The sequence below is a fragment of the Blastomyces dermatitidis genome (assembly GCF_000003525.1).
Source record: "Blastomyces dermatitidis ER-3 genomic scaffold supercont1.1, whole genome shotgun sequence".
In the NCBI taxonomy this organism is placed as follows: domain Eukaryota; kingdom Fungi; phylum Ascomycota; class Eurotiomycetes; order Onygenales; family Ajellomycetaceae; genus Blastomyces; species Blastomyces dermatitidis.
Genome location: NW_025544774.1, coordinates 2079450 through 2102100, shown reverse-complemented (window position 1 = coordinate 2102100; position 22651 = coordinate 2079450). Strand labels below are relative to the sequence as shown.

The window sequence follows — 22651 nt, the reverse complement described above, 5'->3', positions numbered from 1 at the left end:
CCGCCATTGCAACACTGCCCCCCCCCTCAGTTAATACAGTGATGTATGACCCTGTGTAGTCATTCAGAGAGGAACTTAAGAAGAGCTTGATTCTGAGAACAGTGACTCTGAGAAGCTCAATCTGTAGTTTCTCTTTCACAGCATGTCTGAGCTCTGCTCAGAATACTGCTGAGTTGAGTCTGCAGAGTCTCACAGTTTCTTCATCTTCTCTCTGTGAGAAGGCTCTGATACAGTCTCTGATCAGTATCACTACTTGTCTGTGCTGCATTAAGCAGCTGAAGAAGAGAGGGATTTTATACACTTACTTCTTCTCTCACTTCTGTTGTTTCTGTTACATCTGCAACAATGACTTCTGTCTTTCTGTAAGTATTATCTTACAGAAAGATATCATGTTGATTCTGATAAGAAGTCTAGATGCTTAAGTAGTACAGAGTGAGAATCTCAGAGCTTTAAGTATTGATGAATTCTATCAAGACTGAGAAGGTCTCTCTTACTCATCTGTAAAAGAAGATGAAAGCATGAATCTCTGAGATGAAAAAACACCTCAGAATGACTGATCTTAAGAAGAGATCAGCTAACACTGTCATTGAAAGTATCACAGAGATCAATCACTGATTAAAGAGAATCTCACTTCAGTTGAAGCAGATGATTAAGATACTTTATAAGTTAATAAGTTAACACTTTCAGCATCTCTTATACTCTTCTGCAGCATGCTTCTCTGCAGCATCACAGCACTAACTTCTCAGCAGATAAAGATATCAGTGTCAGAGACTTCAACAGTGAAGAATGAGTTTGATAAAGATGTAATTATTGATGAGTAGACTCTGATCTCTCTTTTTACTTTTTCAGCAGGCTGTAGCTCTATTAGAATAGCAGCAGCCTGCAGATCAATAATATTAATTATTTTATTAATTTTCAATATTTCTTTTCTCTAATCACTTCAGGAATTTTACACTTGTGTAGTCTCATTAAACTTCTAAAAACTCTTTGAAAGAAAATAGAAGAAGAGTGCTACAGAGTCTACAAGACACTGACTCATCATTATAAGATTATCTCTAAAAAAACTCTTTGAGAAAAACAAGAAGTCTTAAGCAGTATTTCTTATCTAACATCTCTGATATGTAACAGGGCAGTCTCTACTAGTCATCTCATAGATTACAATCTCTTCCTCAGCATTTTTCAAATACTTAAGTGATTCTCATAAATTCTCTGACAATGAATAATCTTCTCATTTAACAAGATATTAAAGCTTACTGTAATATATTCATTTATTCAATATTTTCTTCATCCCCCGGTGGCTGAATGGTTAATGCGGCCACCCGGTAGCGCCTTGGCGTGGGAAACCAAGGCGCGTGGGTTCGAAACCCGCAGGGGATACATTAAATCCGGAACTCAAGCACCTCAGGTTCCTAATAAATACAGAGGTGTACAAATCGCTCCAATAAATCGCTCTATGTTCCTGGGCTGGGAAGTTATTATTGCATGTATCTAATTGTCACTCCTTTGTATTTCCTATGTTCTTGTTATCTTAGCGTGGTCTCAACACCTGTATTTCCTCCTGTATAACCAACACTTGACCTGTATTTAACATCACGCAAGGACTCATCATAAGCTCCGCTTGCATATGAGTATAATGGAAGAATAATAATAATAATAATAATATTTTCTTCATAAGATATTCAGTATCACTCTCAATCTCAATATCATTCAGCTGAGACAGCTCTGTTCTGAGATATTACTTATAGAGCTTTAAATAGAAAATGTGAAAAACAGAATGAATTGATTTCAATTCTGTGAGTAATTTCAACTCATATACCTGCTTACTCATCACTCTTATTACTAGAAAAGATTCTAGTCACTACTCACTGAGCTTCTTACACAGTCTTATTATCTTGATATTCTTTGCTGAAAGTAGTACTTGATTCTCTATTAAGAACTTCATTGAAAGATGTTTTCAATTATAGTATTTCATCTGTTACTTCTGAGTGTGATGAATGCTTTTCACTGTCTTCTCATAAATTTTATTCAAAAGTTTCAATCTCACTTTTACTTCTGACACTGAGAGATACTTCATTCTCTGTATCTGTCTGACATTCTGACTGTCTATTCTCTTCTTTGAAACATCATTCATGACATCACTGAATAATGAAGAATTATATTCATAACAAGCATAGAAAGAAGATACCTTTAAGATTGCATTCTTTGCATTATTATATATGAATTCAGTGATCAGAAGATGTTTGAGTCAATCATTCTGATGATATGAATAGAATGCTCAGAGATGCTATTTTAGTGTCTGATTCTGATATTCAGTCTGATTATCAATCTGCAGATGAAATGCAGTACTGAGAAGACATTTTATTATAAGATGATAGTAAAAAGCTGATCAGTATTTACTGATGAAGAGAGATTCTTAATCTGTTATCAACAATTTCAGAGCACTGTGATTACAAATGATGATATCTAAAAACAGATCAGTCAATTCAGAGGCTTTAATCTTTTTATAAGTAGAGATATATCTGATCATCTTCATGAAGCAGTCAACAATGATTAAAATCAAGTTATATTCTTTAACTCTTGTCAACTTCAGCAGATCAACTATGAAATTCATTGATAGATTCTGTCATAAGCTCTTTGAAATAGGCAGTGATGTTAACTCACTGTATTGCTTATACTGCAGGATTTTTATTCTTTGATAGATATTATAAGTCTCAATATACTCTTTGACATCTGTCTGAAGCTTGTCTCAAGTGTATTTATATTTTAGAAGCTTCTCAGTCTGCTCTAACTCAAAGTGCCTTGTATGAGAATTATTATAATGAATTCTCAATAACTTCTAATGCATCACTCTACTACAAGGGACAAAGACTGAATTATTCAGCAGTAGAAGTTTACATTCTTCTAGTTATCAGTGACTTGATTTCTTAGCAGTACTGTCCTGCTCAGAATCTGTCTCTTTCAAGTTCAAACTGAACTCTTTCTTCTTCAACTTCTGAATTCAAGCTGCAGTAGAGACATCCTTCTTCTATAACTTATCAATGAATTTTAAAAATAGTCAGATTGAAAGATTGTAGATCATTTCATCCTTTATCAATTCAATAATTGTAAGATATAACATGAGAAGCTCATGATCTTCAGTGTCAGTTCTCTGCAGAAACTCAGGTTCTCTTTCACCTTCTATACTGAGTCACACAGCTGTCTCTCTGATGCTGTTTCTGAGCTTTAGAGAATCTCAATTCTCTGCAGCCAGCTTCTTCTGCAGTGATGACAGAGATTCTTTTATAGAATTCTTCTCCACATTAATAATATTATAATCAGGTCATCTAGACAGCATGTTAATAGAATTAAGCTGATCTGAACAGTATCAGATATAGAAATCATACTCTGAAAGCAGCTTCACTCATCTGGCTTGATGTTCTGTCAAGCTCTTTGTTATCAAGAAGTAACACAGATTTACATGATTAGTAAGAACTTGCACTGAGTACTTACTACTCTGAAGATAATGTTGTCAGATCTTAAAGAATTTAACAATTACTAACATCTTCTGATCATGAGTATCATATCTTCTCTGCATGAGTGATAACTTCTTGAAGAAGAAGGTCACTGATCTTTATTTATAATGTCTTATAGACTCTGTGAAAAAGTCTTCTCTCACAGATAATTCATTATCTGTTTTCTCAGAGATGATTATTCTCTAATTCTTTTAACATTGAAAGGTCTTCAGTGTCAACTGTGAAAAGATTTCACAGATCTCATTCTCAGATACATCAGTCTCACACTGACTGAGTAAGTCAGGATTAAAGTGATTCAGCATTATGACATCTATAAAAGCTTGTTTCAATTCTGCAAACATCTGTGCAGTGTCTTGAGTGAGAATAAATAGTCTCATTTTTCTGTCTTTCACACTTTTCTTCAACAGATCTGTAAGAAGAACAGTAATCTGTGAATATGCATAGATGAATCATCTGTAGAAATTCACAAATTCTAGAAACACCTGCATCTCACAGTACATTCACAGTGCTGATCAGTTCTCAATGATAAAGACCTGACTTCTGTTCATTGAAATGTCATTCATCTCAATAATATAATCTAAGAAATCAATCTCCTGCATGTAGAATGAGCATTTTTCAGTGTTTATATAGAGTTGATACTGTCTCAAGCAACTCAACACTTCTTGAATATAAGTATCATGTTCTTTCTTCATTTTTGAGAAGATTAGAATGTTGTTCAAGTATACTATACAGAAGATATTGACAAGGCCTCACAACATCTCATTTATATAGATCTGAAAGATGACTGAAGCATTACAAAGATTAAAAGATAAAACAAGATATTCAAAATTGCTGTACTTGATACAAAAAGCTGTTTTTCAAACATTGTCTTCATTAACTCTGATTCTATGATAGACATCTCATATATCAATCTTTGAGAACATCTTTGCTTCAGATAATCAATCAATCATCTCATCAATTAACAGTAATGAATAGCAATTCTTAACTGTTATCTTATTAAGATCTCTGTAGTCTATACATAGATGTAGTCTATCATTCTTCTTGAGCATAAAGAGTATAGACACCTCTGTCAGACTCTTTGATAAATATATTCAGTTCTTTGATTGCACTTCTTCAAGATATTTGCACAGAACATTCAACTTCTTTACAGATAAGTTATAAAGAGATCTGTACAGTGTCATTACATCATCTTTAAGACAAATCTTATATCATATCTTGATATCAGAAAACTTCACTGCTTCTCTTTCTGAAAAGACATTCTTAAAATCTGTAAAGAGACATTATATATATTCATCTTCAATAACAGATACTGCTGCTAATCTTGTAGCAAGAGTGATAACTTCTTCATCTATTCTTAAGTCTCAATCACCTGTTATATAGTATATTGACTCAATCTTTTTCTCAAGATTCTTTCAATGAAACTCTTCAGATTTCTCTATCACTGTCTCTTCATCAGTGAGACAGTATCATCACATCTGAGTAACTCAGTCAATGAGAGAATTGTTTTCTCTCAATTATAGAAGATCTAGAATGATATTCTCATCTATAATATTAACTGTGTGAAGAAGCAGACTGCTTTTCTTGAAGGTTTCTTCTGAGTCTGTGATTACACACTTTGCTTAGATTATGTCAAAATAATGACATTTCATTTCATCTGTAAATTTCATATGATCTGACAGATCTATCTTCTTTCAATTCTTCATTAAAGAAAAGAAATAGAATATGAAGTTAATATCTGCTCTGAAGTCAAGTAGACATCTCACTGATATCTCTTCATTCAGAGTATGCATTGTGATTGTAACATGAACTCAGAGATGTAAGAATTGTCAATTCTTTTCTTTCTCTTCTTTATCTTCTGTGAATACATTTATCAGAAGAGAAGTTAACTTTGAGAAGATGTCTTCTCAGTTTCTTCTCTTCTTCAGCTTCTTACAATCACTGATATAGTAATCACCAGCTCTGCAGTTGAAACAGAGATCTTTATCAAATCTTTTTTAACATTTCTTCACAGTAAGTGAAGAATCAGAATACTTGAAATTCTTCTTTACTTTCTTCACACTGAAGCTGTCATAATGTCATTTAGATTCTGTTATTGATTGTTTAGAAGAGATCTTATTAATCTTTTTCTTAGAGAATTGATTATTCAAATAGATTCAGAAAGTCAGATTGACAAGCTCAGTGTGATTGATTAATGAACTCTGATATTATGATATTATTGTTCACACCTTGTAAGTCAGCTTTATGAGATAAAGCTGTGTTTTTAATTGATTCAAATTATCAGTTAATTTCTCTCAATATTCTTCAAATCTTACATTGAAATCAGAAGAATTCTCATCATCTCATTGATATAATAAGTTGAACTGCTGCATCACTGTGAAGCTGTGATTGCAGTGATCTTCAATTTGATCAAGTAGAAAGTCCTTGAATTCTTCTCAAGTCACAGTAGTATTGATATGCTCAAGCTTTCTCTTCTTAATAACTTAAGTAGTTGCAGAGATGCCTTCAAGAAGGTTGACAGCATATATTACTCATATCTTATGAGTATTATACTGACTCAGATTAAGGTGGAATTTCTGTTCAAGAGTACAGATAAAGCTGTGAAATTCAGACAAGATGTTTTTCTTATATCTCAGAGAATCTCTGACCTTAATCTCTCTATCTTCATAATAGATGTAGATGTGTAGAGGCTGCAGCAGTGACAGAGTGATTGAAGAGCTCATGTCAAAATATGCAGTGAGTTCAGGAATCTCAGATTCCTGCTGAGATAGAGGTGTACACACTCTAGAGAATGATGTAGTGTTTCTTCCAGAGAGTGAGATCAGGTCAGTCTCAGCACAGGTGTATGAAATCATATCAGTCTGTTAGAGCTTGACTGATTCAAATGTATAATCAGGTTAAGTAATTCAAATTGTAACATAACAGAACTGAAGCAGTGACTAGTCAGTGACATCACATAGAAGTAGTTATTTAGAAAGCTGTATGAGTGAGCTTGACTATCTTGCTTGAATAGTGAGCTCATAGGCTACAAGATTATTATGAGAATATCACAGATATAGTACTTAGTATACTAAGAAGATTATATGAGATATGCAGTAACTCTCATATATATTTCAGTAGAAGAAAAACAAATCACTGACTTCTTTGATGAGAAGCCAGCATCTAGCTATTCTATATAGACAATGAATGAATACTCTTCTTCTATTTCACAAGTGAGAATAGCTGAAGTGATACCTCAGTAGTGCCTCATTGCCAAGAAAGAGTAATCTGCTGACCTCATATAAAAGCGGGGTTCTCATATTCATCAATCAGATCTTTCTATGATACATCTGAATGATGTTATAGAGTGATTGAAAACCGGTTCAGACAGAATGGAATCATCCGCATGAAAGCAATGGGCCGTGTGAAACCGCAACAGGGCCTTGGCGCGGCCGGGAGCGTGACAATAATTAGAAAACATACACTTAAAAAGTGTGGTCAGGGTGAACTCTGCTGTCACTTGAATAGTATCAAGAACAGAATACTGAAATCAATGATTTCTCTCATTGATTTCACAGACAAGATGTGTGAAGATAATCTTAGAAAATATAAGATTTTCTGACTTCTGATAGAAATGAATCTCATAAAGAGACTCTATTTTCATCATATCAGAGACTGAGCATTATCAAAAAGTATTACTTTAATGCATATACACTTACTGCAGCAATTCACTCTCTGCACATGTGACTGAGAGTTACAGCTTTCTCACACTGTATGACTCTTCCTGAAATGCTGCTGTCAGTTTGCAACTCACACAGTCTCTCAGTTCAGCATGCACTGTGTATATACAGTTCTGTGTGCTGAGACTGTGTTGGTCATTATGACCTGGCATGGTACTCACTTTTCGCAGGCTATGTTTTGTTTGATTGAAAGAAGAGGGACACAACTGCTGTTTTATTTGAGAGAGAGTGAGTAATTGAATCTGTAGAAGATAATTTGATTTCTTCTGCATTTAAAATTTGATTAGTCTATACTCTTCAATTTGAGAGTTTCTGAGAGTGTTTTAATAGTTTTCATATCAGCTTGAAATTAGTGATTGATTGAAGAAGAGAAAAGAGAGAAGAAAGAAATGAGAATAACTTATCTTTATAATATGAAAACAGAGAATTGCTGCAATTATTTATTCTAGTAATAAAGATCTGTTTTCTGCATGTATCTCTGATACAGATTATATGATAACTGTATATAAAGAATATCAACAGTGCATGTATTGAATGAAGATAATGTTGTTATACAACACTGTAGCTGTTTCTGTACATTGCTGAAAGCTGTTAATATTTTCTTTAAGTCTCTTTATATTTGATAAGTCAGTAATATATTTCAATGCACTTTCTCTTTCATTATTATCATTATTATCATCATCATCATCATCATCACTATTATTATTATTATTATTATCATTATTATCATCATTATTATTATCATCATTATTATTATTATTATATCATTTCTAGCTATCTCTTCTGTCTTCACCTCTCTTCAACACTTACTGAAATCAATTATGTCATTTCTCTTCAAATATTCTGCGGTCCTGCGGATCATCAAGGTATGTGAGCACTGTCACAGATTAAAGAGAGAGAAGAAGAAGGCATTTAAGTAAGAGAAGACAGATTGTAAGACATGTTATAATGCCTTGAAGAGACTTTATAAGAAAGTAGAATGATAATAATTTTAAGTAACACTTCTGATAGATTTAGACTGAACTAAGTATAGAAATAATGCAGATGATGCTGTCTGTAAGAGATTGAAAAAGAAGACAGTGAAGAGTCTTATACAGCAGTGATAAAATCAGAAGAAGTCTTAAGAATGATTTAAGATCAAGATGAAGAGAGAAAAAGAGAAGAAGAGTATTACTGTAAATAAACAGCAGCAGAAGAAGATTAAGAAGATGTTAAAATGAGAGATAAAGAAGTCAAAACTAATAAGTTTTTTATTTATTAAGAGATAATAATTTTTAATAATACTTCTGTTCTCTAATTAATTAGCAGAAGCTGGCAGAGAAGAAGAGAATTAAGACCTTGTTCAGGTCTTGAATATGCTTCATGATTTAGAATATTGAGAAGACAGCTCTACTCTCTGAGCATGTCAATCTGCTTGCTGCTGAGATGAAACCTGAGATAGTAGATCAGAAAATGCGGGATTTTAAGGCACAGATTGACCTGGCTGAGAGGAAGCAGTGAGAACTCTTCTCTGAGAAGATAGTGAAGAGAGATTTTGAGATGATTATTATCTCAGATGAGAAGAAGAAGAAGAAGAAGAAGAATGAGAAATGAATTATAAAGAATGATAAGAAGAATGAGAAAGAGAAGAAAGATAATAAATAGAAAAAGTTTTTTTCTTTTTATATTAATTAGTTATAAGTTCATAATTATTAATAATTGAAATTAATTTTGAGTTTTTAAAAATTATTGTACAAGTTGTAATCAAGTCAGAAACAATATATATATATATATATATATTTAACTATCATGATTCACAAATCACTATAATATATAAGTATCAACATTTTTTCAACATTGATATTTATAATATTAATATATTTTTAATAATATTATCTGATAATGCAATTTAGTAACACTCTCTTTCACAATATTAATATATTTCAAGAAATATAACAGAGATTAATCAAGATTATTTATTTACTTTTATACATCAATGATATTCAATCTGAGTTAGTACTAAAATTATAACTAAGCTAAGAAACAAGATTATTTTCTCTTATATTAATTCTTCTTACACACATCAGTAATCAGTTATTGAAAATAAATTATCATCTTTCTCAAATTATTATCATGTCTTCTGAATTCACTTCTTTTACTTCTTTTACTTCTATTGAAGATTCATAAACTCTTCAAGAAATCACTGTAAATTACAAAGTCTATATTATTTATAATTCAACACATAATGCTCTCTTTCAATTATAATGAATAATCACTTCATTCTTCACATCTGATTCCAGGTCACAAAATTTATGAAAAACTCAACACAAATATCAAGATGAACTATGAAATAATTATTAATAAATTATATTGCAGATTACTGAAGAGTCATCTCTCTACTACAATCACTGTAACTTTATTCAGAAATATTTATCATAAACTGATCATGACTCTGAAGAAATTTTCTGACATCTGAAGTTATCAGAATGCAGATAATAAAAGAAAAATAATTAGAAAATTACTACTGAGCTGATAAGTTACTCTACTAGATAATGATTTTTGATAACACTAACTTTCTAATTTGAAGAAAATTATGTAAAAATGACTCTGTATCAGTACTCTGATTTCATAACTCTCATCTAATAACTTTCATAAACAATTACTTTGCATGTATATATCTCTGAATCTTTCTCTTCAATCAATTGAAAACCTTGAATTCTGAACACTTCTTCAAATGCTTAATTCAAATCTTCATATTTCATATCAATTCTGTCTTCAGTTCAATCTTGAGACACACTACAAAGTCAATATACAATATCTAGAATCAGAGTTGAAGAATCATTGAAGAGTGTCTCTCACAGTGAATGCATGAACTAGTATAAATAATCTTACATTTATAAGAGTTACATGTTATTACATTGATAAGAACTGAACTTATTAAGAGACATTAATTGAATTTAAATCATTGATCAGTAGTCATACTGAAAATTATATAATAGAGATATTAATGACTGTGATTAAAAATGACTATTAAGATATTAGTCTCAGTCTTCTTACAATTATAACTGATAATACTGTGAATAACTACACTATAGTAAAGAGCTTGAAGCAAAAATTGACTTTGTATTTCTGAAATGATAAATAAGGTCATATTCTCTGCATTATTCATGTGATTCAACTTGTGATACAAACACTGATAAAGAATCTTAATATTGAGATGAAGAATAATAAGATGACTGATTCTTGAAATGAGAATAAGATGAAAGTGATTACTCAAGTAACTTTTACATTTACTTTATAAAAGATAATATTTTTTAATAACACTTTTTAATATTGCTTTTTAATAATGCTTTTTGATAACACTACTGTTAATTTTGAATAGATTGACTAATAATTTAAATATCATAGATTTAAAACATTGCTAATATGATTTATATCTCTTCTAAATAATAATAACAATTTCATGATATTCAATAAATAAATAAATCAGTCATATCACTGAATATGATACAGAATGTTAGAACACAGTAAAGTTCAATATATAAGATAACTGTTCAGACTCTTCAATTATGTCAGATAATTAATTATTGAGTGTAATACTCTGATCAGAAAAAGATTCAGATATTAAAACTTTCTAATATGAAGTAAACTCAGTTGAAATATATGATTGATTTACTATTTCAGTTTTATAAGATAATAAAGACAGTCTTAATCACTTATATATCAATGCTGCAGTCAGTCTGATGAGTGTATAACAGTTTATTTACTTATCTTGAGAAGCAGTTGAATCACTTAAAAAGAAATTCAGTCTAGAATAATGCTATAGTGTAGACTATTATTACTGTAAGAGATAAACTGATATATTACTACAGTAAAATGAAACAATCTTTTACAGAGTACTATACTGTAGCAGCTCTACTAGATCTCTTCTATCAAGTTAATATCTACACTTCTCAAGATTGAACAGAGAAGAAATGAGACTTATATATCAAATTAACCTGAGACTACTACAATATCAACTATCAGAGATTTGAATAAGCAGATATTCAAGATGTGAAGACAGTGAAATACAATTCTCTAGTAAGTAATAATCTTTGATAATGCTTTATATTATATAGAACTATAATACTAACTTTGAAACAGAACTTACATACATTGATTATAATTAAAAATCAGATAAAACTATATACTTATAAAACTGAATTTGATCACTATCTTCAAGATAATCTGATGAATTTACACATCAAATCAATTCTAGAGTTATGAAAAATTGTTAAGAGTATATATTCAACTGTTATACTGATAATACATGATATTCTGATAATTTCATTGACAGAGATGAGAATGAAGTGAAAGTTCAACTCAAGTCAAGATATTTATCACTATCACTGAGAACAATTATAAGAAGAAACAATCAAGAAACTCATAATTATAAAATATAAAATTATCAGACAGTTTAATATCTCTAGACTGATCACTGAGACTATGAATTTCATATTTAGTTTCATTTGATCTGATTCTATACATTTCTTGGCATGAATCCCGCTGAGACTGACTATTAAAAAAACATGTAAAGTAACTATATATCAGATTTTAAAATGAGATCATGACTTGAAAAAAATGAGAAAGTAGTTTCATTTGATCTCATTTAGTCTCATTCTTAGCATAAAGTTACTATTTTTAGACATTTTAAGGTTTTTTTTAGACTATTTTTAATTTTTTAAAAAGTAATGCTTTTTGATAACACTCAAATAAGATTTAAAGTCATTTAAAGCAATAAAAATAATTTAAATTGAGAAGTGAAAATCATGATCTCATTTGAAAAATGTGACAAGAGTAGATAGTAAGTCTCACTGAGACAGTATAAAACTACTATCTAATGTTAAAACCATGTAATAAGATCAGTCAAATTGATAATAAAACTATTAAAAAATCTGATTCTGATCTCAGACACAGTCACACAGTCAGTCTATCTCTGATCACAGTATATCAGAGAAGTGTAGTTTTCATGAGAAAGTGAAGAATAAACTTGTATAAGAATGTATTTAGTTGTTTCATAAGTGTTATTAATAATTATTTGTAGAATAGTTGAAGGTTGTATTGATAGATCTATCTACAGGAACATATTATAGTGGTGGGTCACGTGATCCAGTGGGATCGCTAACCGCAACGGCTGTAAGGGTCAACACCCCCTCTTGAGATAACAAGAATCACATACAAAAACACTCAAACCACCAAGATAGTCTGTCAAAACCAAATACAAATGTAAAATTAAACATTCTCAACTTTTATGCCTGTAAGACCTAGCAAAACCATGAATCATATAAATGTTATATTATCTAGAAATTTAGTGAGTTCATCTGCTGCTATCTGAGCAGTGAGAATGTACTCTAAATCAATGACCCTCTGATTCAACTGTCAATGTGAAAAATGAAAATGTGTATCAATGTATTTACTTCAGGCTGTAATGACTGTCACCTTTGTGAGATCTATGACATTCTTATTATCAGCAAGAATCTGTATCAGAGATGTAGTGATGAAGCCAAGCTCAATCATGAGGTTCCAGATTCATGTTACCTCACAGACTGTCTCACTAAGAGCCATATATTCAGCCTTATTGAAACTTAGAGATACACAAGATTGCTTTGCTGAATGCCATGAAATCAGGCTGCCTGCGAGCTTAAAAATGTAGTCAGATGTTGATTTCCTATCACCATTCAAGAGGCCGGCTCAATCGGAATCCGAGTAGCTGAAGAGTAGGTAGGAATCATCAGGGAAATCAGAGGTAATGGAAGGATCAGTAGAAATGGAAAAAACAGAAGGAATGGTAGAAATGGAAGGAACAGTAGAAACAGACCTCTTATACAGACTGTGTCTGTAGAAAATACCCAGATCCATGATCCCTTTCAAATAATGTATAACATGTAATAGAGCCTTTCAACATTGAGGTGTTGAATCAACATTCTGTTGAGTGAGTAGCAAGACAGCACAAGTGATATCAGAATATATTTTAACTGCAAGATATTGCAAGCAACTCACATCATATTGATATCACTGAATTGTGAAATCAGCCTCTTTCTCAGATATAGAGAAATTATCAATACAGAATTCATTCTTCATTGATGTTCTAGTAACAGCTGCATCATCAAGATAGAAATCTTCAACAAGACATTTGATATATTGATAATGTATCAAATCAATTTTCTTGTCTGAACAATTGATCTCTATACTCAAATACTTGATTGACTGATGTAGATTCTTGACTTTCAATTTCTCACTGAGCATACTTACTAGTCAATCAGCATTCTCAGAAGCTTCAGATATGATGTTGAGATTGTCAACATAGATTATTATATAGAGGTGATATCTGAATATATAATATCAGAGTGCTGAATCATGAGCACTGACTGTAAATTCAAGATCACTCAACAGAGCTGTTAAGTAATCATACCAGATCTTCACTGCAGAGTCCAGGCTGTATAGACTACTCTCAACTGCACAGACAAGCATTTTCAGTGAATCTGTCTCAAATTCAGTGAATTATCTCATATAGATCTTCTTAGTGAGGCACTTATGAAGATATATCATTACTATATTCACTTGACAGAGTATTCAACTGTGTAGTACTGCTATTGCAAAAAGAATATGATTGACAGTATCAGTGATGACAGAAGTGTAGATCTCTTCTCTAGAATTCTTCTTAAGCCAGTTATCACAAATCACTCAATGCAATTTTCTAAGAATATCATCAGAATTGATATTCAGGTCCACAGGCCTATCTTTCTCAAGAAACACTCAATAGCCTGAAGCAATCAGTTCACCTCTTGAGACATCAGATCTAGAGATCAAACTCCATGTATTGTGTCTCTCCAGGTCAGTAATCTCACATTGCATGGACTTCTTTCAATAATCTCCTACCCTCTCTGACTGAGATGTGGCATCTTTGTAGGACTTCGGGAGGTTACCTGTAACAGGGCTTGAAGTGTAAGTAGTCAGTAATTTCATGGGCCGCAATCATGTGAAATTCAGATCATCAATATCAGAAGCATCTTCATCATCAATCAGATGAATATCAGGTTCTGGTTTGCCAGCATTATTAATGAATGCCACAGATGTGACAACCAGTTCAACAACATGATTAATGGGTTTCACAGATGTAACAATCGGCTTTTCAGTGATCAGGAACCTCACATCACTACTGATAATAATCTTGTCAGATTTGAGATGCCATAGGTGATATATTGATGTGCCACTGAATTCAATGATATGATAGGAATCAGCACATGGAGAGAGCTTATCCGCAGGCCACTGAGATCCATGCAAGTGAATAAAAATCTCTGCACTCAATCAGTGAAAATGCCTTACATTCAGCAGGGTATTTGTAAGTGCACATTAAGAAATCTTATGTGAACTTGAAATCACAGAAATCTCTGCAGTAGAGGGTCAAAATTTCAAGTTATAAAGAACTGTAGATGTGAGAGTATTATTGATTATTACAATTACTGTCTCTAGAACATCTGCTCAGAACTTCTTAGAAAGATTGCCTTTTAAAAGAGCAGCTCTAACCTGTCTCATGATAGTACAGATCCCATGTTCAGAAATATCATTCTGATGTGATGAATGTGATGCCATTGATTCTTATTTGATATCATATGAATTCATAACTGTGTGCATACATGTGGATTGGAAAACATTATCAATATCAGTCTGTAGAAAAGCAGGGACTGTATACTCAAGATTATTCATGAATCTGAGTCACAACTCAAAGTATTGAACAGTCTCATTCTTGAACTTTAAAAAATACACTCAACAGTAGTGAGTTGCATCACAGATGATAAGCATTCAGTATTTCATTCTCTAGCAGAACTCTAAGAGATGGTCAGAGAGATCTTTCAATATATGTCTGCCATCTGCAAGGTCAATATGAACCTTCTCAATGAGTCAAATAGATCTAGGCATCAGTGTTTTCAAATAATCTCATATTATATCAGTCTTGACACATTTCTTGCAAAAGAACTTAGTCTTAGAATCTTTAATTGTGACTTCAGTATGAGAATTCTTGATCATAGCAATTATAGCATCAGTGTGAATATGACTGAGATTATAATATCAATTCAAAAGAGTCTTTGATATCTTTGATATCTGTGTTTTCATATCTGCAGAATCAATATTATTAATAGTAGTGACAGCAGCTACAGAAAGATCAACTTTTCAGTCAAAATTGTACTTATGTGACATTGTAATATACTTGACTGTCTTGTTTGAATAATTGAGATTCTCATTGAACTTCTATTTATCAATCTTATATATGTTGTTCTGAGCAGTCTGAACTGCATGAAAAATAACACCATTCAGGGCTCTGCAAATGAAAAATGAGGAAATAGTGAAAGACAATGTAAATCAGAATCCCTGATCTTCAAGCTTCATAAATGAGAGCAGATTAACTGTAATATTAGAAATATAGTGAACATTCTGCAAGTTAATATCATCACTCTCAATCTTCAAGATGACAGTCTCAATCTTCTTAATAAACCCAGTTTTCTCAGTCACAGAATTGACAGAGATATTATCATTAAAAGATTTAATATTTAAAAAAGAATGAAGCTCATCTGTCATATTCAGGCTTACACATGTGTTCAAATATCAAGATCTAGAGAATGGTTTTTCAGTGACTGTGAAAGAGGAATAGAACTCAATCTTTGTAATTACTGTATTTACTGCTGATTGAGAACTTATCAAGTCATTCTTCTTCTCTTTCTTCTTATCATTCTTCTTATCATCCTTCTTTTTCTTTTTATCAGAGTGTAAGATGAAACATCTGTTAACAGTATATCTATATCTTCTGCAGTGAGTACACTTTCATACAGATGTGCTTTTGTCCTCATCTTTATTCTTATCTTTGTTCTTTTTCACAGTCACAGAATCAGTCTGAGACTGCTTTTTTCACTCAGTGATGATCTTCTTGAATGTCTGATTGATCAGTTACTTCATCAAATCATTGATATCAATGTTGATAATAAGTCTCTGACCAGTGAAGAAAAACTCATTCAAATATATCTTGATAAACAATCTTTGATAATTCTGCAGATTGTTGAGGAAAAGATTATAATATACATTCTCAGTGCTCTGACAGAGCTTCTTATGACAGGTAATAAGATAGTGAAAATGTCTCTGAAAAGTAAGATAATCATTCTTCTTGACTTATAATTTTATCAATTTCTTGAAGACATTAACTTGTTCTTCTGTCAGTGATATCACATATTTCACATTGATCTTGTCTCACAGGGCTGCAGCATTGTCAGCTTTCAAGGTTTCAATAGTGATTTAAACATTTCTAACAAGACTCAATAGCATATGCTTATATAGAGACTTAGAATGAATTCTTCACTTCTCAGAGTTAATATAATGTGTAAAAGAGAATTCTTGTTGAGTTCTTAATAAAATGTCAGTTTCATTAATAACTTCTGCATCAGTCAACATATCAACATATCAGGCTTTATAATTAGAGTCATCAAATGTGATCACTGATTTGATATCTAGTGCATATTTGACTTTCTTCTGATATTTCTGTAACTCATCTCTTGTAGTGTCTCTTTGTACAGATGTAGTGAGATGTTAAGTGATTTCAGTCACAGTCATCTGATTTCATAGCATCATCTGCATAAGATTCATAAGATTGCCTGCGGTGTAATAGATAGATTGATTCAGATCATCATTAAAAGTCAGCATTTCAGAGATGAGAGATGATGAAGAATTTAATGAGTTGAAATGAACAGATTCTGTAGATGAATGTTAACTCTGCTTTTCTTTATTCTGAAGTTTCTCTGTTGTCTCATCATCAAATTTCATACTCTGATGAAAACTGATCTCAGTCTCATCTTGCAAGTCAGAAGCTTTCTCATAATGAGTGATCATTCTATCAATGAGTTGTCTAGTGAAGTGTGTGATTCTGAGCCTTGAGCTGAACTCTGAAGTAACAGATGTATCACTTATATTGAGATGACTCTGCTTCTTCTAGATATGTAAAAAAAAAGGTAAAAAGTGATATTCTCTACAATGGAGAATGTGCTTTCTCAAAAATATAAAGTATATGAATTCACTGACTGGCAGATTCAGGGAAAATAGAATATCTCTAATAAAGAGTGAGAGTCTTTTCAAAAAAGATGAACTATTCATGTCAAAAATATGTTGATACAACATTCTAAAAAGAAAAACATGCCATTCAGGCTATAACCTGTAGAATAGTTGAAGATTGTATTGATAGATCTATCTACAGGAACATATTATAGTGGTGGGTCACGTGATCCAGTGGGATCGCTAACCGCAACGGCCGTAAGGGCTAACATTATTATCAAATTCTGATTATATAAGTAATCACTGAATAAACTGAATAAGACTGATTTTGATCTTCAGTCTCAGTTTTATTCTGATTTTGAAAGAATGATCATCTTTCACTGTTTATTCTGGAAAATTACTCTCATTTCACTGTTCTTGAATTAAATCTGGTCATTTTTCACACCATTTCTCTCAGAAATGGTCCATTTTCAGATTTTTTTGAGGCTTGGTCCTGGTGGGACTCACGCCAAGAAATGTATGGGACCAGACCAAATGGGATCAAATGTGAAATTCATGGTCCCGGCGGCCAGTCTATCTATATTCTTCTCACTCATCTGCTCTTCATCTCATCATTGACCAGATCCTCTCCATTATCCGGAACTTCTGGAACAGGTAGTTTGGGGAGACTGAGGCACAGGGTAGGAGTCTTTGTATGGGCTTGCAAAGCAGCAGAACAGCGGGCGTTGTGAGGCATATTGAAAAAAGGGTTGATTGATATATGTGGATTTGATGATAAAGGTAAGAAAGACGCGTATTTGAATGATATTTGATTGAAAAAGACGCGTATTGAATGATATTTGATTGAAAAAGACGCGTATTGAATGATATTGAATGATTCTAGAGAAACATGGATTGTTTGATTTTTTGGTGGTGTTTTGCTACTAATTTTCAGGGGGGGCTGGGAAAATTCTGTTTTCGCAAGTAATATGTCCGCCACAATACTTGGTAGCATCGGCGATGCCTTGATGGCGGCGGTTTGCCGCTCACTGATTCAACCTATCAAAGCATTTTTTTCACCAGCCATTGCGCCGTCTTCGCAAGCTTCACAGATCCCAAGTCCAGTTTCAAGTCGCTTTGATCCGCAGAGAATACACCATGGACGCAACTATCAACCCTCTAAGGGATCCCAATACCCTGTCCAACTACAGTGCCTTTCGTACTACTCATACGACAGTCAATTTCAATATCCTCTTCGATAAGCAGCAACTCACCGGGAATGTCATCCATCAACTAAAATCACTCAATGGCGAGGCCCGTGAAGTCATATTAGACTCTAGCTTCCTTAATATTCGTGATGTCAAAGTTGACGGCGCGCAGAACAAGTTCGAGCTGTTGCCTCGACAAGAGCCCTATGGCAGTGCGTTGAAAATACCCTTGGCTGAGGGCGTCGCTATGGGCAAAACAGTTGATATCGATATCGCCGTTGAGACAACTGAGAGTTGCACCGCCTTGCAATGGCTCACGCCAGCCCAGACATCTACCCAAAAGCACCCCTATATGTGTGAGCATCTTCTATTCTCGCGAGGAAATGGTTTGTTTTCAGTAAAATGGGCTATATCAGTTGCACGCTCTAACTATCTACACCTTCTACACTCTTAGTTACCCAATGTCAGGCGATTCATGCCAGATCTATATTCCCATGCCAGGACACCCCAGATGTCAAGGCTGTCATTGATTTCAATATCTCGTCACCACTTCCTGTCATTGCTAGCGGTGTACCAGTTAGAGATGGCTCTTCATCGTCTTCGGAATCTAGCAACAAGGTTTATAAATTCCACCAGAAGGTACCTATTCCAGCTTATCTTTTCGCGATTGCTAGTGGGTAAGTGCTATGCTGGGGTTTAATCGCCGTACCTAACGGCGTTCTTTTCCTTTTTTTCCCCTCTTTCTTTCTTTCGCGATGGTTCTGTGGCATTTCGTGGGAACGGGGTCCATAACTAATCGGAATAGGGAAATTGCTGAGGCCCCGATCGGCCCACGAAGTAGGGTCGCCGCAAGCCCTGACATGCTTGAGGGCTCCAAGTGGGAACTTGAAGCAGATACGGAAAAGTTTATACAGGCAATTGACGTATAAAATTTCCGAAAATCTCTAGGTTTTTTTCAGCAAAGGAGAGAAACAAAAACGAAAAACTGACTTCGAAGTTCTATAGAAAATTATCTTCCCGTATATCTGGGGGGAATATAATGTTTTAATCTTGCCTCCAAGCTTCCCGTACGGAGGGATGGAGAACCCGATTTTTACATTCGCTACTCCCAGTTTGATCTCAGGAGTAAGATATCGATTCATTTGTTTCTTTTTCCAAGCTTCAATTGACACATTGTTGTTAGGACCGACAAAACATTGACGTTATTGCCCATGAGCTCGCCCACAGTTGGAGTGGTAACCTTGTCACGAATGCTTCTTGGGAACATTTCTGGCTTAACGAGGGCTGGACAACCTACTTGGAAAGAAGGGTAACGAAGATGCCCGCGTAAACTTACAATATTGTATTCAGAGAAACTAATTGTCATTTTCTAGATCCTTGCTGCTGTGTAAGAGTCGTCATTCGAACCATAAAGAGGTTTCCCCGGATTACTGATGTGTTAATAACAGGCACGGCGAGCCCTATCGCCATTTCTCCGCTATCATCGGATGGAAGAGCCTAACTGAGTCCGTGGAACGTTTCGGCAATGACCATGAGTTCACAAAGCTGATTGTGGACCTCAAAGGAAAGGACCCAGACGATGCTTTCTCCAGCATCCCGTATGAAAAGGGGTTCATATTCTTGTTCTACCTTGAGAATCTCATTGGCAAAGCCAAATTTGACAAGTTTATCCCACACGTACGTTCTCCCTTCGATCCTGCAGCTAAGTTTTGGTAAAACCTACTGGCATATTGACGATAATTCTTTTTACAAAAGTACTTTACGAAATACAAGGAGCTATCCCTTGACTCGTATGAATTCAAGTCGAGCATGCTCGATTTCTTCTCAAATGATTCAGAAGACCATGCCTTACTCGCCTCCCTCGATTGGGACACATGGTTCTACAGCCCCGGACTGCCACCCAAACCAGACTTCGACACCTCACTGGTTGACATCGTTTACGACCTGGCAGAGAAATGGCGAACCGCCCCCGAGTCGGAATTTGTTCCGACCGCAGCTGATGTTAAGGGCTTAAGCGCGAACCAACTGGTAGTATTCCTCGAGCAGCTGATCTCATTTGAGAAGCCTCTTTCAGCAGAGCAGTCGAGGTTGATGGGCGATATATATGGGCTCGGGAAGAGTAGGAATTCCGAAGTTTTGAACTTGTACTTCCAAGTCGGCTTGAAGGCCGGTGATAAGGCCGTCGTCGAGCCCACTGCCGTGTTATTGGCAAGCATCGGACGAATGAAAATGGTCCGCCCATTGTAAGGGACTGTTTAAAGCTACCACTACCTCTATCGTCTGGTTTATCACGAGGCTGACTTGGTTCCGAACACACAAAGATACCGCGCACTAGAGAAATTTGATCGCAACATCGCTCTTGAAATATTTGAGAAGAACAAAAATTTCTACCATCCCATCTGCAGAGGTTTGTTGAAGAAGGATCTGTTTGGGGATAAGGGGAATTAGTGTACGCCTCTGGCACAGGATACAGATACAAAAATGAGCCCACAGCTGATTACATGTTTTACCAATTTGTGCCATTAGCCCCATTACTACAATGCCTCTAAGAAGATGCTTCGAACATTCATACCATGTAAATTATGTAGAGATGATATATACTGAATTGTATAGTAGTGGTCAAACCCAAAATATAATAATCCTTAGGATCCCATCTCAAAGGAAATAACAAGATTTATCACATTACACACCACCATCAACCCCCCTTCATGATTCCTTTTTCTCTCCTTCAGTCAGTCAGCCAAACGGCTCATTCATCCCCCGACTCACAGTCCCAACCAATCCCCAGTCCTGCCGATTTAGTCCAAAAGCCTTCTTCCCAATAACCAAATCCACCAACCCCTCATCCGGCGCCCGACCCATTTCCGCCAACACCCGCCTCATATAACCAACCACAACTGCCACTTTCCTCCAATCCATCTCCCCCGGAGCATTCCCATCATCAGCCGCCTTCGGTTCCACATGTGACGCTTTCCAAATGTTTCTCCACACAGCAGCCCCGAGTACTGCATCTCCGGACACTAGGCCTTGGTCGTATGCAGCCAACACGCCGCGCCATTGGATGAACAGGTCTTTGAGGTAGCGGTTGCGAATACCGCGCATGGTCATGCCGTGGTAGATAGTCATGCGATGTTCAGCGTTGTGGGAGAAGTTGTCAAGGAGGTGTTGGGAATAAGTGCGGAAGCTCTCGGGTGAGGGGAGGGTTCGGAGGCGGACGGTTAGGAGGTACATGTGTAGGAAGGTGATCTGGGACCAGGTGGAGAAGGTCGGGAGGAGGCCAAGTTCTGTTTTATTTTTTATATGTCGTTAGTTTTTGTCTGCTATGCAAGGGTAGAATTGTTGTATTTGGTACTTTTATATTCTTCCTAAATACATCACAAACAAAATCCTGACGAAGGAAGGTTGAAAGAAAATAACAAACCTTTATACCACGCCCCCTCGCCTACACCTAGATCCTCACCATTGGCCGTCTTCGGTACAATTCCGCCGGCCTGCGACGCCTGAGGAATCTTATAGTCCGCCTGTAGCTGGCAAGCCTCGAACATCTTCTTCGTAGCTCCATATGCCGTATACGTCTCTGTCGTGCGCGAGGCGCGCGACTGGAGCGACTGCGCTATGTGAGATATTGGCGACGACGGGGTGTTTGCGGGCTCATTTTTTGGATCGCGTAGTATTGTCCTACTGCTGTTCTTGGTGGGCGGAGGTGTGGATGTGGATGTGGATGTGGATACGTAACGGGAGGAAGCGGTTCCTGCGCGGCGGGGAAGAGAAGTTGAACAGGAATTAAGGGCGCAGTGCCTCTGGAACTATGTATATGTATAAGTAAATGAGTTTCGCACGATCTTGACGTAAATAAAATGAGACAGTTCAAATAAAGATACATTGAATTAATTGCTGCGACTCTTTACCTGTGGTTTGAATGTGAATCTCAGCATGTCTGAGCACTGGAAACAAGAGTGTTTTGAAGGTATTCTTGAATGCTATATATGAAGAGGGAAGATAATCTCTTCATTTATTATAGAAAAACCAACTTGTCCGAGTAAAATGCCCTGTAACATCACCTCACATGATATCACATGCATCTCATCAAATTCATGAACAGGCTCTGCAGCCTGGTATTATTATTATTATTATTATTATTATTATTATTATTATTCTTCAATTATAAATAAATATAGTCAGA

At 34.8% G+C, this 22651-nt stretch overlaps 2 protein-coding genes and 1 pseudogene across 5 annotated transcripts; 2 read left to right on the top strand and 1 right to left on the bottom strand.

The window, feature by feature from the left end:
- The first annotated feature begins 1286 nt into the window (after positions 1-1286).
- Positions 1287-1377, top strand: BDCG_16091 (annotated as a pseudogene). Its single transcript has one exon. The product of its transcript is annotated as a tRNA-OTHER (tRNA).
- Positions 1378-17855: 16478 nt separating this feature from the next.
- Positions 17856-21121, top strand: BDCG_00277. 2 transcript variants are annotated; one of them, XM_045415795.1, is made up of 10 exons: positions 17856-18061; positions 18165-18854; positions 18923-19145; positions 19274-19391; positions 19474-19593; positions 19652-19777; positions 19842-19855; positions 19917-20145; positions 20224-20711; positions 20790-21121. In XM_045415795.1, exons 2-10 carry the CDS (start codon positions 18419-18421, stop codon positions 20914-20916), a joined length of 1881 nt encoding a protein of 626 aa, XP_045279100.1. In that variant the 5' UTR covers positions 17856-18061; positions 18165-18418; the 3' UTR covers positions 20917-21121. The 2 variants fall into 2 exon arrangements, with proteins under 2 accessions (XP_045279100.1, XP_045279099.1); XM_045415796.1 differs by having other exon boundaries at positions 17856-18824.
- Positions 20685-22651, bottom strand: BDCG_00276. Of its 2 annotated transcripts, none has more exons than XM_045415793.1 (3): positions 22377-22651; positions 21890-22274; positions 20685-21752 (listed from the first exon to the last, which is right to left on the bottom strand). In XM_045415793.1, the coding sequence occupies exons 1-3, from the start codon at positions 22401-22403 to the stop codon at positions 21205-21207; spliced, it is 960 nt and encodes a 319-aa protein (XP_045271656.1). In that variant the 5' UTR covers positions 22404-22651; the 3' UTR covers positions 20685-21204. The 2 variants fall into 2 exon arrangements, with proteins under 2 accessions (XP_045271656.1, XP_045279098.1); XM_045415794.1 differs by having other exon boundaries at positions 20870-21752; positions 21890-22268.